Source organism: Homarus americanus, unplaced genomic scaffold, assembly GCF_018991925.1.
Source record: "Homarus americanus isolate GMGI-L3 unplaced genomic scaffold, GMGI_Hamer_2.0 scaffold49667, whole genome shotgun sequence".
Taxonomy (NCBI): domain Eukaryota; kingdom Metazoa; phylum Arthropoda; class Malacostraca; order Decapoda; family Nephropidae; genus Homarus; species Homarus americanus.
In genome coordinates, this window is record NW_024738608.1 from 8465493 (window position 1) to 8483155 (window position 17663).

Below are 17663 nucleotides of genomic sequence, written 5' to 3' on the forward strand. Positions count from 1 at the left end.
AGAGGAGGAAATAAAAGCGCGGGAGGCCGGGTCAGGCTGTGTTGTTCGCAGTAGCAGTTGTCGTGGGCAGGTGTGGCCAACAGCTGTAACTGAGGACACCTACATCAGCAAACAGTTAGCACAGGTAAGACAATACACTCGGAAAAGAGAGCCAAGTTCAGCATCCTTCCCGCTGTCTTTGATTTAAAAGTTCTGAGTGAACAAACACCGAGGCTCTCGATTTAATTCACTTAAAAACAACTTTTTCAACTACACAATCAGAGCGGTCATAAGCTGAAATACGGTTCCTTGGATTATTATAAAACCACTTCAGGTACACATTTAAAACTGCCACAACCTGAAACACAGCTCCCGACTCCCTGAAACACAGCTCCCGACTCCTAAATTATAACTACACATTTGAAACATTTATAGCTTGGATGGCGGCGACGAGTCACGAAATAATTACACAAATGTTATATAGTCACTAGAAGTACGGTTTGCTTCGTCCCTAATGAAAGTAATCCCTAACCATGAGGACTTAAGGATGAATACAGGCTTCACCCCCTATACACACACACCAGTTACGATTCTTAAAAAACGTTGTCATAATTTTGTTGAGGACTCAGTTAATATATTATTAACAACAGTGTTATATAGTACAGCTTCCAGTTTAATTGATCAGCCGTAAAGTGTAACTGGCCGTATGGGTCCCAAACCTATGACACTTTAATCCTCATGATTAGGTTAAGGCCTATTAGATCTAGGGCCCAATTCACCCTCAATCTCGAAAAATGCCACTGCAAAGGTTCAGTCACCAGGCCACAACCACACACTTTTCGATACTATGCATTTAGTGTTGGTATAAAATAACGTCGAAATTATACTGTAATTACCGAAATAAAATAAGTTACTTGGAGCCGCTTTCTCAGTCGTTCTGGAGCTAGGTGAACACGTTCGGGAGCCAGCTCCCCTCACAGGAGTGGGCTTATTAAACGCGTTTCCGAGGCCTCTTGCCAAAGTCGTACGCACGTACGATCCACTTAATTTTTCCACTATGGCAACTTTATCGTTAACACAAGAGATGAAGTCCGCCAGCTACATGGACACTGGAAAAATATGACCCCTTCATTTTATGGACAGATCTGTGGAACAAACTTTATCACTGTAGCTCTTAACCAGTCACACCCAGACACTAACGTCAGCATTAGTAAACGGAGACAAAGACGACCCGTGTCATCCATTTCTTTTTCTTTTGGTCAAATTTTAACCAAAATCCAGGAGAAGTGGATTAAAATATTGTTTGGGGGTGAACTGCTGGGTAGACAGACAAATCCTGCAAAGAAACTTGCCCATAGTTTTATCCTGCCCGGGGATCGAACCCGATACCCCTCGCTTGCGAGACGAGCATAAGGACCAATTACACCACAGGTTACCGTAAATTATAACTGTGTTGGAGCGACATTTGCTTGTAGGTGTGTTGCGTCTTAACCTTTCTGTAACAGTAGTCAGACTAGACTTCACCCAACCAACTTACTGCGTTTCTTAGGTTACACATCGCAATTTCAGTAAAGTTTCAATACATATTATAGCAAAATAATCACAAATAGATAAATCAGAAGTTGCTTATTTACCTGGCATCGTAATTACATGCTGTTGGATACGGTTGGCTTAATAACCAGATACTTCCGGACACTACTGTAGTCTTCTTCAATTGACACACTGCTGGTACGGTGTTATCTGACCTATTGTAATGTTAACATGTTTTGACTTGTTGTAAAGAATATTTCCGCCTCTATACCCATGAGCGAGTTGAGCGGCTTTGATTATATCCAATTGATCTTCAGCACAGACAATTCTAGAAGTCCCCATTTTCATAACTTTCGCACAGTGGTTCCTTCTACTGTACTAATACTTCATACTACCTTAACACGCGATAGTTTTTCAGAGTCTTTTACGACTCCGATTTTTCAAGTTCATACAAACTATTTATAATGCGTTCGTACTTATCCCTCGATAACAAACTTGATGCACTGTCCGCTTTTCCTTTCTCTGTTTCGGGTACACCACACGGGCACTGTTGGTAATGATGGGAGCGCGGGAAGGACAGGTCAGGCACATAAACCTGGTGTCGCGGAGGTTACCGCATCACCTCACTACTGCCTCCAGTGAGGCCGTCATGACTAGTGGTTAAACTGCTGAACAAGATAGTTCGTTAACAGGCCAACGAATCCTCTCTTCTTACCTTGACTTACCATAACTATGACATTCACCAATAGTCTTGTAGTTATGATATGACTTGGTAAAACTATTATTTGGCGTTTTTTTAAATTGAGCAGCAATATTGCCAGTCATTTTGCAAAATAGCAAATATTCCATCCTTTTTCCATGTTGGCCGAGCATTTGCGGGTTTTGGCCCTGTTTGTGTGGCAGAGAGTGAGTGTGTGGTAGTGTGAGTGTGTATGGCAGAGTGAGTTTGTGTGACATAGCGTGTGTGTATGTAGCAGAGCGTGTGAGTGTGTGTGTGGCAAAGCGTGAGTGTGTGTGTGTGGCAAAGCGTGAGTGTGTGTGTGAGGGACAGAGTATGAGAGTGTGTGCGGCAGAGTATGAGAGTGTGTGCGGCAGAGTATGCGAGTGTGTGTGACAGAGTATGAGAGTGAGTGGGGCAGAGCGTGAGTGTGTGTGGGGGGGCAGAGTGTGTGTGTGCGTGTGTGGTAGAGTGTGAGTGTGAATAGCAGAGTATGAGTGGGTGTGGTAGTATAGGTGTGTGTGTGTGTGTGTGGCAGTGTGAATGTGTATATCAGAGTGTGAGTGTGTGTGTGGCAGGTTTTGGGCATATGTGGTTAGGTGTGGGCGTGAAGGGACATTTCATGAACATGTATGACAAGGTGAGGGCGTGTGTGACAAGATGTGGGAGTGTGTAGCAAGAAATGGGCGTGTGTGAGAGGGTGTGGGCGTGTGTAGCAGGTTGAGGGAATGTATGACAGGGTGTGGGCGCGTGTGGCTGGGTGTAGGTGTGTTTGGCAGGGTGTGGGTGTGTATGATAGGGCGTGGGTGTGTGTGTGTAACAGGGCGTGGGCGTGTGTCACAAGGTATAGACGTGTGTGGCAGGGTGCAGGCGTGACAAGAGATTACAGTACCGTGCATGTAGTCTCACACCGCCACCACAAATTAACGTTACATGATCACCTCACAAACCTGCCACTGTGTCACCACCAGCCGTCATAAACTCATCGTGTTCAACCCACCTCCCAGTGTTGCCGTAAAGAACTAATTTTAAACACGCTAGTAGCTCTCCTCCCCTCTTCCTCCTCCGCCGAACCCCCAATGTCCTTTAGGGAGAACCTTCACACAAAACAAAATGAGATTTGGTAGGGCGAGTGAGTGTGAAGCCTGACTACTAATTCTCCTCCACTTCTCTTCCCCCCCAATTTCCCTATTCTTTACCCCTCCCCCTCTCTCTCTCTTCCCCCAGCTTCACATTAATTTGTTCCAGATTGTGGTTACGCTCCGTTGCCTCCTGTTCTTTATTCACACACACACACACACTATTTTTGTCTTCAAATAAAAGCTACGCGTGTTCAGCGAGGCACACCAATGACCCAGCTTTATATATAAGCAATGAGAAACACGCTGAGCTACTCTGACAGGTCTTGAGGGTTATCCATATATTTTCTTTGCATTATTAATTTGCCTTGAATCATCAGTTTCAGAGAACACTTGGTCTCTCCCCAGATAGCTTTATCACATTGACAATTTACTAGAAGCTGTGTAGTGATAGTTGTTATTGTGCGGATGATATCACTCGAGCTGGTTTTGTTCCTCAGTGTGAATCATAACTATATCATGTGTGTGTCTGCAGCCATGAGAGTGGTGTTGGGATGTGTGGTCCTCCTGCCCGTCGTCACTCTGCAAGTTCTGTTACACCTGACTCCTGCTGCTGCCCGCTACCACCTCCAGTCCACCCAGGCCGCTTCCGCCAGCCACCCCAGCCACATCATCCAAGACTTAGACAATATACAAGATCATGACGATGTTCTTCGGCGTTTGGACGATATCCAACAAGATCCGGATGATACGTGGCAGTATTATGAAGACATCCAACAAAACAACGACGCTCTCAGGCAGTTCTTGGACGATAACCCACAAGATCCCGACACTGTCAGAAACTATCTGGAGTACATCCTCCAAGATCCTGGCGTCGTGCAACAGTACCTCAACAGCATTCGTCAAGACGCTAACGCCCTTCAACAGTATTTCGACGTCGTTCTCCAGGATCCGGGTTTCCTACAACAGTACTTCCGCGGAATCCCTGACAGGGTTCAAAAACACATAGCAAATGTACACACCAACCTCAACTCCTTCCGTCAGTACCCTTGGGCAGGTAATCAGGACGCAGGCACTCTCCAACAGTACCCACAGGACACCGACGCACGGCAGTACATGAAGGAGTACTTCCTACCCCAGTACTTGAGTCACACTTTCCAGAACATCAATTCTGTCAACAAGAAAAGTGGAGAGGCCCATTACAACGACGGCAACACCCTTCACAATAAAGCCCATCAGAGCTCTGATAACGCCTATCAGAGCGCTGGAGATGCCCATCGCTACACCGTCAACGCCCAAGACAAGAGCAACAAAGGGGAGAGTGAAGGAAAAGAAGTGATGATGGGCTACGCAGGTGACTCTTGCAGGGACAACCTATCTGATGACAACACCTGGTGTCCCTCCCTGCTACTGCAGGTAAGTTATCTATGAAAGGGCTTACATATACAGGCGGTGTGCTGGAAGCTTATATACCGTACAGTTGTTTGCCTTTATATACAGGAATGGTGTTACCAAACAATAGCCTGAATATAATAAGAGAAAGTTCAAATAATAACTTAGGGGGGGCAGGGAATGAGTTAGTGAGTCAGAGACTAAGACATGTAAAGAGCGGAAGACGCAGCTAAAGTCTGGGAAACTCTTCTAGTAGATCAATGCAATACATCTTAATATGCTTTGGGGGTATAAAGACTCCAGGTCTTCTGTAGGAAGTTATTAGAAGGTTATATATTAATTAAAACTCGTATTATTTTTATCAAGATTTCCATGGCAATATTTTTAAGGTTTTGTGAATTTGGCTATTTACTAGTTAAGTTAATAATTTTAATACGAATGAATTATAGATTAGAGCATAAAACCTCGTAATTTTGGGCTCGCGGAAGTCCTATATTGTTGGCACCTGACACACACTGACCTGCCTCACGACACAACACAGTGAAGCTCCAGAATAATTCATTATGTTGGCTGTCTCCACCATACTCCCTCTCACTACCACCATGCGCTCATCCTCCTCCTCACCTTCCTCTCACTAACACTCCCACGACGCTCACCGTCATCACCATTACACCCACTCACTATCTTCATTGTTACCACCAGGCCCTAGGTCAACACCTGTCGCGCCTCCCCACGACTGGTGCCCCACGTCAGCGTCCCGCGCATCACGTCAGGAGACACCCCACAACCTTGCGCCTCCCTCTCTCACCACAATGGTACACCAGGCCGCCCACCAAGCGTTACCGTGAGTCATTTTCCTTCTTTAATTCTGTTTTAAACAGTAAACTTAACTATAATTCTTACTAACAGAAATTTAGTTATAAATGCAACACGTTTCGCCGAACAGGAATAACTTCTCGTGCATATTGTTATAGCATATGAGTTAGAACTTAGTTTGTTTAATTTCTTTCGCTATCCTACATGGACAAGTTATACCTACATTAAGCTAGGCTAGATTAGGCATACTGTATTAGTACTGATTATTCCTATATACAGATCAATTTGAATTGTTGGAAAATATAATGTACTGTATATTGATATTACTGCCATGTGTCAGTTGTCACAAAACGTATGACGTGAGTGTGTGTGTGTGTGTGTGTGTCACAATACAGTATATTATATGCTAACTGTATCACTTCATACTGCTGGTGTTTGCCAGTGTTAATAAAGGTGGCTGTAGTCATCAGCATTAATGACTCACAGAATATGTACCCAGAGTGCAATGAGTGTACACACATTCCACACCATAGTGAGTGTGCACAGATATTGACTGACATTTACCTTGGGCGTCGTTCTCACATCAAATGAGAGCCACTGCCATCTGTTACTTACATGTCTCATTCCTTCCCTCCCTTGTACTCTCACCCCTTTTCTGTCTCCCCCTACAGTAGGTACTCCCCTTTTACACCCCCACTCTACCTGTCCCTTCACCTCTTCTCCCCTCTCCCTCCCCCGCCTCCTACTCACCTGTGTTGACCATTTTTGCTCATTATAATTCCCCCATTACCGCCTCGCTCGCTGCCTTAACTCTCACCTCAACACTGAAAAGAAACACAAATAGGAGTTGTTTAATGAGGCTGCTGGGCATGGCGGTTCTGGGTTGTCTGCGTTACGTCATTCATTACTAGCATTAAACACCCCTACGCCGCTCATTGTAGATGGGAGAAAAGTGCCACCTTACATTTTCTAAGATGACCACCCAAAATTAATCTCATTTAATTTCCTTTAAACTAACTCCACCTAATTTCCTGGATTTCACTCACTTCCCCTTAAACTAATCTTTCCCTTATTTATTTTATACTAACCGCTCCCATCCTATCCTAAACCAACATAACTTAGCCTAGCCTCTCCTATCTTATAATATAATCTCATATACAGTAACCTTTATTGAGCAAAACTCACCTAATCTAAGATTGCGTTAAGACTAAAGTAAACCTGAATTTTATCCTCTTTATTTACTCTGCGGTGTTGGGGTTTTGGCCGTTGGTAAACAGCTGCCAGGGATTTTATTCAATTAGGATTTTTATCTTGATCTTGTTTTTACTTTTTATTCCATACTGTCTACTTAACCACGCTTTGAGTACCTGCATGTGCGTTTGTGCTTCTGTTGTCAGTCATTCGTCACGTTTTCTTTATGTGACTCTGACTATACACATTTTCTGCTAATCTGTCCATCTGCTTAGTTAAACTGTCTGTTTCTCTAAAATACAGTAAAGCACATAAATATATAATCCGTACAGTAATACCAGTGCTTCCTAGTCAAGCATATTATCAACTTAATAAATTCCTTTTGAATGTTCACATTTTGCGGACTACGTCACAGTAAAAAATGTCAAAAGAGCACCACGACGACGGAATCAAAACCCCTTTTCAGCCCCAGAAAACATAATGTATTCTCTCACTCATCGATTTCCACCCTTGAAAATAACAACCATTTCATTACTTTGTCACTGCCCACGTCTCAACCCCACCCCCACCTTACCCCATTACACACACAGACCACAGTCAATAAGCAGCGCGCGCCTGTACACACACACACACACACACACACACACACACACACACACACCCCCGCCACAACAGTAAACAAAAACAACGAACAAAACACGATCGACCGGCGCCACCCTGCTGGACTGTTCCTCTTCACCTTACCCGATAAGTCAAGAAGTAGAGAGAGAGAGAGAGAATGTTAAAATGTATTATTGCACTTTGGCAACCAAGATCTTTAAACGAGTACTTTAAAGCTTCCTACACACATTCATATTTTTCTCAGATTTATCTGCAGAGACCAAGTCTGCACAGAGAAATCTTAACGAGTGAAGGGAAGGTTTGTACAGACCGTTTGCTAGGTCAGTAAAATCAAGCCCTGCCAGAAAAGATGCCCGCATGTACTTGGACTGTGCAGAAAAAACAGCTAGTGCTTAGGCTAGTTTAGATCAGTTGCTTAGTTTTCTGTAGTATCAGTAGTGTTAACATTATGTGATAATGAATGAAATTTGTAATTATTCCAAATGATTATAAAAGGAAATTAAAGAAAATAATAGTGTCATTTAAAAATTATCTGGTTGTTCTTTAATTTATCACTTTGTCTTTAATCTTCATTAGTATTTATCAAGATATTCTTTATCTAAAATAGCCTATATTGGACACTAGCAATGCTGGTAGGCGGTATGTAGTAGGCAGCAATCAAACAGGGAGGTACTACCGCCTGGGAAGATATTGGAAGCATAATGTATTGTCTAATGGTAGACCCTGCTGCCATATGGCATCACGAAAATTGTGACCAAGTCCCAGGTTGCTGATCTGACTTTCAGCCTCATTTACACACAATTGCAGGGTCTCAATTGTTTCTTTTACTTTGACAACACAACATACATACAGTATATTGTTTCTCACTTTTGATCTTTTCTTTTCATTTTGTATTTCTTTGTGGTTCTTTATCATTATTATTATTATTATTATTATTATTACTATTACTATTATTACAGTGTTGTTATTATTATTATCATTATTATTTTATTTAAAATTTTGTATTTTGTATTATAATTTTATTTACAATGAATTATTATTATTATTATTATTATTATTATTATTATTATTATTATTACTATTATTATTATTATTACATTTTCGTCCCCCCAGGCCTCGATGTGGGTCAGTGACCTGTGCCCGAGTGGGATAATCCCCGTAAAAAAAAATATCTTTCTTCGCAAATTCGAAGATAATTATACCAATCATTAGCCTCCAGTTGTAATCCTGTTAATAAAATTACATGATAAATTAGTTTTTTTCTGGATAACCAATTTCTTTTCAGCTTATTTTAGTCGACTTTTTTCACTACACATGCCAGAGCACAAATAGATAGCAGCTCTTCCTCTGCGGTAAGCATGCTCTGAAATCTGTTGCGAACTGAGCTGTTTGTGCAGGAAAAACGCGCAGCTCATTTTTGTCTACGTAAACTTCTGTGCAGACAAATCTGAGAAAAGTCTGAGAGTGCTAGCAGGCTTGAGTTAGATCATTACATTAGACAACAACAGTTAGAAATTACGAGATCTACATCTCACCAGTTAGAGATGACTAATATGTTCATCATTTCCTCTTCAGTGGGTATTGAGCTGCCGGACTACATCGCCACCACCTATTCTTCCATCAAGACGGACAACGCTCACTACCTCACAAAACTGCATCAGCTCAAACAGCGCATGCGCAGCGCCGGGAAGTAGGCTACCATCGCGCCTCATGTATGATAAACTCTGTTGTGAGCATTTACGTCGAGTGTCAACGCTTAAGACTCGCATTTCAACTCTTCCTAGAAATAATCCTATAATTTACTTACGTGAGTTAATATGATATAATTTTACAAAACCAACACGAGATCTTTTTTGGTTTGATAATGTTATTCATTATGAAATGATAATGTGAAATTCTAAAAAAAATTTAATTTTCCACTGTATATCCATAACAGAGTTGCCAATTATGCATTGTGAACATTATTACTAGATTCTCAAGGAACTCCATGGGGTCGGTTCTTTTGATGAATTTTTTAAAGAAAAAAATTGTGATTAAATAAAAATATCAACTTATATTTCTAGACACGGGGTGATAATTACCGTGATAACCATTTGAAACAAGTCAGATATAACAAGACAGTCACAGGAAGCCATATGTTAAGTTCATGTATTCTCTTGGAAACATAAATATCTTTTGATCTTCCACAAACCTTCTTCTGTGGACAAAGTATTAGTGAAACTAGTTCCTTCTTTATAATAGCAAAGATAAATAGGCTACATTGAACCACGCATGAGTTGTGAAACACTGACAAGATCAACGGTATGTTTCTGGTCTTGACATCATGAACCTAAAACACTTGGTGGTTGTTATACGTACTGACACGAAGTACATGAGTAGCAGTAGACGGAGGCTGATATCACTGATGTGTGTATGGGTAAATAAACAGGATGACGGAGATATTGAGAACATATTGCACGAAATACCTGGAGCCAGCCAGTGGGAGACAAGACTTGAGAAGAAATTTGTTGGACATAAAACCTGTTATGTTCTCTGAAGTGCCTGGCACGACAAAAATCATCTCAAATTATGCAAAATATATCCACAATACTCATAGTGGGTTCTGTAAAATTTTACTTATGATTACGTAAGCTTGCAGTTCCCTATTTTGGTCGAAACGGTGACAGGCATTTCCCACACTAGTTAATCCTCGTTCAGCTCGACACCAGACACTTGGTGCTGATATATATATATATATATATATATATATATATATATATATATATATATATTTAATCGACTTCAGAATTGTGTTCTGGGGGTCAAAGGGGCTTACTCGTGGGCTGGACCCCTCTGACCAATGGCCAGTTTTTTCAAACCTATTTCATCTCTTTTTAGTGATCACATTTCAGTCTGGATGTAGACAGATATTCAGAGACATTCATCTTCCAACTATATAAAATATTTTTTTGAACGATTATCTGAATCATTTAGTTCAGATAAAATTCAGCATTGTCTTGTCTAACCACTACTGACCAGTGACTATAAGGTATATACATTCTACAGGCGCTATTTCACTTCAGGCAGTCTGCAGGAAAAATAAAAATGCTATACTACTGATGATGTTGGTTGTTAACTATACTACTGATGATGTTGATTATTAACTATCGTTATGTGGCGTTTCTTCACTAATTACACTCAAGACTCGTACGTTTCAAATTTGAATATTGTGAGCGTACGGCGCCGAGTGAAGACAAAAAATATGAAGTTAGGATAGATATGTAAGGAAATCAGGTGCAATACTGTAACTATAATGACAATAAATAATTATTAAACTTCCCTTTTTACTACAAATATTCCTGTTCCAGCTATTAAAAAATATTTCCTGCCTCTCTAAATTTGGGGACTGCATCAAAACATATTCATGGAGTCAACAATCAAAATAAATTTACCGTATTAACACAGCCCTAAACAATGATGTGACTCGGATAGATCAAGAGGCTACGCACAGATATGGATAAAGTGCAAGTGGGTATACTGTATACATACAGGTAATGTTTATATGTATATTCACAGGCGCAGATACAGGCCCATAGCCAGGTCTTCTCAAGTGGGATGTCTTACTTGTATAAAGGCGAGTCTATATTGTGCACGACTTATAGTCGGTGTGGAGGAAGTTGGGAGAGAATGGTAAGCCCTTTCGCAAAGGGGTGTGGAGGGATCATCCTACTCTAATTATTCAGCGTGACAGTTATATAATTTTATATATACACCAGTTGACTCATTTTCCATTCTTCTTGGCCAAATCTTTCAAATATCCCTAACTGTCCCAAACGAGCAATCATGCCTTTGGAACCCAGTTTCACTTAAAGCCAAGAGTTTATTAAAAGACCAAGAAGCCGCATTTCTCATAGAAATTTTCATCATATTACGGAGAAAAAATCTCTACCATACAGCAATACAAAAACCTGATAGAAATGGCAGCTCGGTGGTAGCATGTCTAAGATGCGATGCCAACCACAAGGAACCAGGGATTACCGCCGTAGTCCACTACCAGCAAACCATCACCAGCAGTAATCCGTAATACAATTTTGCGCCCACACTCCGAGAGAATAGAGACACCGTAGGCCGCAGAAAAGAGACTAAACTGAGCTTACCTCTTACCAGGCACACACACTTGCCTCGATAGCTCGTCTCATAGTCGGATGGGAAACTGGTTCAGATAGGTGCTTACTGGGGTCGAGTAGCTTCGTGAAGCAGTTTCTTCTCCTGGTGTCAAGTTGGAGCAAGTGGTTGTTATGAGTGAAGAGGGGAATGAGTCGTCACAACCTAAATAAAGTAGCTTATTAACAAAACAAATGTATCTATGAATTAGTTGTAACCCTGCTCAGCGCTTGTTTCATAGTATCTGTACCCCAATTCAGAATTTATTTTGAAAACAGTCAGAGAATTAGGACATTTATCAAAGGTACATAAAAATATCCCCACCTGAGTGGAAAAAGTATTGATATTACCTTATTTAAATAAAACTGTCATTAATATCTAGTGATCACAGTAGTCCTCATTATGGCCTTTCAGTTTTTGTTTCCACTTTGCACATTGAGTGTTCCTAGTCATAATCATCAAAGGCTTCTCCAACTTTGTAGAGTTTTGTATTACATTCTTATATAGAAGAAAAAAATACTACGTTAGATAGTAGCAAGCGATGATTTCATTCTTCATAATAAAACAAAGCCAATCTGAACACACTAGACCAAAGTAAACTACCATAATTTGCTTGTATAAAAATGGACAAGTCTGCCTCCCTCAAACACCCAGCACGAAAGCGATGATGGGAATTTGGTAAGGTAAAGATTTACCAGTACAGATAATGCATGATTTGATAAATAAGTAATCAGTCCAGTTAAAAGATATTGGGGCTGTGGGCAACACGTGCTCTCGAGGTGGGTCAGAAATGAATTATTTGCCAGATACTCCTTGGATTTCTTCAACCTCTTATGCAGTTTTGAGCTGTCAAATAAAAGCAAGATACATCAACATGTTGAATATTGAAGGTTAATCTTGTTTTTTTACCCCACTGCTACTAAGGAATGGAGCTATAACCCAAAAGGATAGTCTGTTGCTACTTTTGGCGTTGCATGTGCATACCTCATTGACAGCCCTTGCCAATGTACCAAGAAGCACTCCATTAAGGCATATATGACACTGGATGCCTACAAGTACGTTTTAATGTAGTTTCTTTCAAGAAATTTAATTTCATTCCTAGAATAGGTAAAAGTCCAGAACTAATTAATTACGAGTGCTGTTTAATTAAAATAATTGGAGTATTCGATGCACTAATTCATGAGAATATACTGGTGTAAGCGTTTCATGAATGGATTATAAAATTAACACCGTGTTACAATTCACGGCTTCTGATGTTGACGTATGCCTCATCACATGTTATAATCTGAGATCATCTAAACTGTCATAAATGCATTGGTCAAAACATTATCCCAACTCAATTGTCCGTGCATATTGGCACCCGAATTAACAGTCAGGTTTGATAGCCTAAATAAACTCTTTGATATAACAAGTAAAAGAAGGATTGCTTAGCTTCTGCACCTAATAAAAGATTACGTCATAATGGTTGTGAGTCTTGGGGTACACGTATAACAATAAACTGAGTTGATGTGTTAATAAGTAGTGTAACCGCCCAATGAGCGACTGTGGGATAATGAGACCCTTGCACGAAGGACTCGATTGTTCTTTATTAGGTCAAAACCTGCAGAGTACAAATAACATATGTTAGGTATGAGATAATTAATTCACTCGTACGTTCCTTCACTATTAACGACTACATATAATATACTTGAGTAGAGTAGGGTGTTAAACCATATAAAATCTTACGTGTTTCGGGTCTAATGTAGGACTTATTAGCTCCCTGACTTGATAGCTCACTGGACGGCTAGAGACTAGTCGAGCGAGTCAGCCCGAGGCGAGGATCATCTGTTTCACATGTAAAACCTCAGCAAAGTTCGCTGTCAACACTCCCTCTGTCTCTTTCCTGTCTCCCTTTCTCTCTATCCCTCTCTTTCTCTCTCTCTTCTAGTTTATCCTACTGTGGCGGTAACATATCCTACTGTGGCGGTAACAAGTAGTTAGAAAATGCTCAAACATCATGTGGATTGAAGACTTCCTTGCCTGAGGTTAGACGCATCCGTCATTATGAAGTATGTTGCTAACGGCCATACCTTTGCATGCCTTTAAAGCCTGTGCACACGAAGGTAGGACCTCAGTAAGAGTCTGGGCCAATACTGTACTGTTTCCATCTCAATAACTCCTAATGGAAAAGTTGGGTGAGGGGAGATCATCTTTGTGTACACGAAGTTTAGACATCACATCTTGGGTCGGATTTTTGAAGCAGAGAACATCCAACCTGAGAAGGTGGTCTAGTCGTCAATAAATGTGCAAACCTACACAAGCACTGGATGGAGCAAGATGCTGTGTTCAATTTCAGAATAAGAATATGCAATAGTGTCACTTAATTTAAGATTTTTTCCATAATATTGTAATAATATGTTACTGACTTTAAAAATCTTTATTAATTATATGCAACAATCACATCAACATGTCAGAGATAACATAATTAAACAAGAGAAATAAATAGATAATAAATAGCATTAACATAAAACCTTAGGAAGATCACAGCAGAACAAAACATACTATGATGAAAGTAGTGGACAATCTGTTTATGGAGAATAAATAATAGCTAGTAATTCACTATAATAAGGTACTACAGCCAATCACTGTCTTTTATGTATGTCTTTGACAACACCAGTGCTCAAGGCTCATCTGAACCTGTTAAGTATATTACTCACCAAGTAGTTACACATACTGTACAAGTGTACATGAAACAATATGGAACACTTACTTTTCCAGCGCATCCCAATAACTTCTGTATATCATAATCAATAGGGACTTTTTTTTGTAAAACAGCTACACTACATATAGTATACTGTATACCACAGCCAAGGTGAAAAACTTCCGCCGGACGGATGGATGCATGGACGGACTAAAAAAAGCCTCCTGGTGGTGGCAGCAGAGGTAAAAGTAAAGGAAACACACACTCGTGTCATGAAACTGAGCTAACATGGACAATATGTGAATCTCATCGACTTTGGCAACAGTATCTTGACATAAGTAGTTGTACAACATTATCAGAACATGAGAACTAGATTCTGTAGGTTATATACAGTATAGTTAACATAACTAAAACAGTAGAAACTGGACATTGTATATCATCCACCCAGCACACCTCCTTTATCTTCACCAACATATGTAAAATTCACATTAACGTCCTTTCGTGATAACAACCCCCCCCCCCCCAGAATAACAATAAATATAACAAGTTAAATAACAAAAGCGGCTAATTATTGGCTAATGGCATCACAGTAAACTAGTAAACACATTTTAAATAACAATTAAAAACTGAGAAAAATGTAACAAATATGCTAAAAAAAATTATTTCCTGCCAAGTGCCATAACTCTCTTGCTCATCATTACTGTACATCGGCATCAGACTACACATGCCATTTGAATGAGGCCAATTGTGTCCGTCTCACATGCCGTGGTAGGTTAGCCTGCATGAAGTAATACAAAATTAACCCGCCTCCCTGACTAAAGGTAAAAGGGGGTGTTTCTTTTATTTTGTGTGTTATGTGTGGGGAAGAATTCAAGTCTAGACCCAATCCATACTTTACAGTTTATAATGTGATGGTAGAGAGGCAGGACTTATGTAACAATAAAGCAAAACATAAACAAGCACTGAAGGTTGTAGCCACAAGACCAAAGAACACCGCAAAAGGCTTTATGCTTCATCTGGATTCTATAAATTATCAAGACTGGATTTATGACCCAAGTAAAGAAACTTGATGTGTATGAAAATTTAGTACAGTTCAGCAGCTTGGTGGTGTAACGACTGGAATAATTACATTGTTGAATATTTACTGCACTATAAATATGACAACAAAAAAGACATTTAACATCATAACGATACAAGGATTTGCTTCCATTATTGCACTGTACTCTAAAATTGTATCCACATATTAACTATTGACTTTTTGGGTGTAACAACCGAGCGCTGAGTGTGGCGACCTGAGTTTCCTTCCCATATACCGTGAGTGGTTGAGACTGCTGTACCTGCACCGACATCCTCATAAAACTAATTATAAGAACTGGACTAAATGACACCATTACAATTATCAAGATTCTCTGATGACTGATGCTGGATTAGTTAATATACATGAGCTAAAGGACAATAGGCATAATATATTGGTAAAACATTACTTCTTATTAGTAAAGAAGTAATTAACAAATAATAAAATTATGTCTTCTTTAGTTATAAGTCATATGAAAAGCAAAAATTAACAAGGAATACTAATTCTCAGTCAAGACCCATAGACGTCAGTGCGAGATATACAACGATGACCTGTATTTCCGTCATAAAAAAAATGGATAATGCTGATACGTGAAGCCGTCTCATCAACATTTTAATACTGAGTCTAGCACAGGATATGGACAGTGACCAGATGACAGTGAAGTGATGGCTCATGTCAACCTTCATCTACAAATGATTACCAAAATAGTGAGTTCATATTATTGTTATCCCATGAGAACCATATTTCCACTATCCTGTTTTGATCCTTTATTAAAAAAATATTCAAGCAATTATTTTGTCAACATTCAGTATTCCTTTATGACTATACAGATACGTCTTAAACGTAGGCAAATTATGATGCTAATTCATGTCACTGGAGAAAGTAAATGGATATTAATTTTATATCTGGCTGTACACTGTATGCCAGAGTGCTTGTTTTGATTTAATAATTTGAGATAATATACACATTAAGCCCCTTTCGAAATTATTCTGTCAAGTTCATCTTAACGCCACATTGTCTTCATTAGCTAATTTGTTTAACTGTCCTCTTTGTTCAAGACCAAACTATCACTCATGACTATCAGTGGTTCGGATAATTACAGTCTAAAGATCAACTGCTCATCACAAATAGCTTACATGCATTCATATTTTAGACAGGAATGAGTACTCACATAACTCAATGGTGATTCTACATGTGCAGACATTTAGAACATGAAGTCACTGCGATCATCTGAACATCATTGTCAGTCTGATGGCTGTGCCCGAACATGGTCATATTCTGTTGAGATCATATAAATCTGGTATCGGAAGGAAAACCCCACGTATGCAGCCTTGTAGAATTTGATACTTTTACTGAGACAGTACACGAGATAAATGTTGTAATGGTCTACATCACTCCAAGCCCGGGATGGCGTCTAGCGGGGAGGGGATGGAAGAGGCCTGACTGTACTTAGGTTGACAAGTACACCCAGACTCTACCAGCACGTAGTCCTGACCGGTGAGAGTGACAGGACCCAGCGGGATCACCAGGAACAAGTACGGGACGTACGTCTGCACGCACTTCCCCTGTATAATTTCGCACGTCTCGCTCCTGCATAACAAGGACAAAGTGTCAGTGAGGTCTTCCCTACCACAGCTTAATGATAATATACTTAAAAAAAATATACAGTATATCAAAAATAAATAAGCGAAATGAAAATCTTCAACACATTCTATGCTAATGTTTTCATTGATTACTTAAGCATTACTGCAAATGAATATGATTGAGGCTACATCTGGAGTGGAGCTATTTTGAAGGACACCGAATGACATACGAGGAAAAAAAATACTGACTGCCCGTAGAAACTTTTCATAATTAATTATGAACCAAATGACACAATTTTCGAATTAAATATACCCGAAGGAAACAATTCTCTGACTTAATGCACCCAAAGGACATAATTCAAAGTGAATACACTGACCAAATATGCCCGAAAGAAACCATTTTCTGAAATGCACTTTGGGCATATTCAGAGAAAACATTTTGTCCTTCGGGCACAAATAAGTCAGAGAATTGTTTCCTTCTGTTATATCAATCACTCATTTAAAAGTGTCATCTTCACATCTGAGGGTTGGCGACCACAGCCCTCTAGAGATTTTGCATTTCCATGCCTTCCCCTAACCGCCCACCCTTAACTTATCCCCCATTCCTAATTATATGACCAAAATATCTAATTTTCCTTATTTTATAAAATTCAAGTATTTTTCTTAAAGTTTTTGGTAATCTGTACTTCTCCAATTGTTTTTCTGTCAGTGTAACATATTTTTAACATTATCCTCTAACCTCATACCTCGCTTATATAACTAAGTTTAAAACGTATGTTCTTTGGGCAAATTTAGTTTTAAGAAGTATGTCATTGGATGTCCTTCTTTTTAGGCTATATTCTCTTTTGTGTGTTCC

At 39.8% G+C, this 17663-nt stretch overlaps 2 protein-coding genes across 2 annotated transcripts in view; one reads left to right on the forward strand and one right to left on the reverse strand.

Moving 5' to 3' along the window:
* Positions 1 to 10042, forward strand: part of LOC121874247 — a 13388-nt gene extending 3346 nt beyond the window's left edge. Inside the window, exons 2-4 of the mRNA XM_042378333.1 lie at positions 3842 to 4722; positions 5401 to 5542; positions 8902 to 10042. Of these exons, the coding sequence (XP_042234267.1) occupies positions 3844 to 4722; positions 5401 to 5542; positions 8902 to 9020 (1140 nt within the window). The 5' untranslated portion in view covers positions 3842 to 3843 and the 3' untranslated portion in view covers positions 9021 to 10042. The remainder of the gene's footprint in view (positions 1 to 3841; positions 4723 to 5400; positions 5543 to 8901) is intronic.
* Positions 10043 to 13870: 3828 nt separating this feature from the next.
* The window catches only part of LOC121874248, a 29612-nt gene continuing 25819 nt past the window's right edge, over positions 13871 to 17663 (reverse strand). The window contains exon 5 of the mRNA XM_042378334.1: positions 13871 to 16814. Within this exon, the coding sequence (XP_042234268.1) occupies positions 16616 to 16814 (199 nt within the window). The 3' untranslated portion in view covers positions 13871 to 16615. The remainder of the gene's footprint in view (positions 16815 to 17663) is intronic.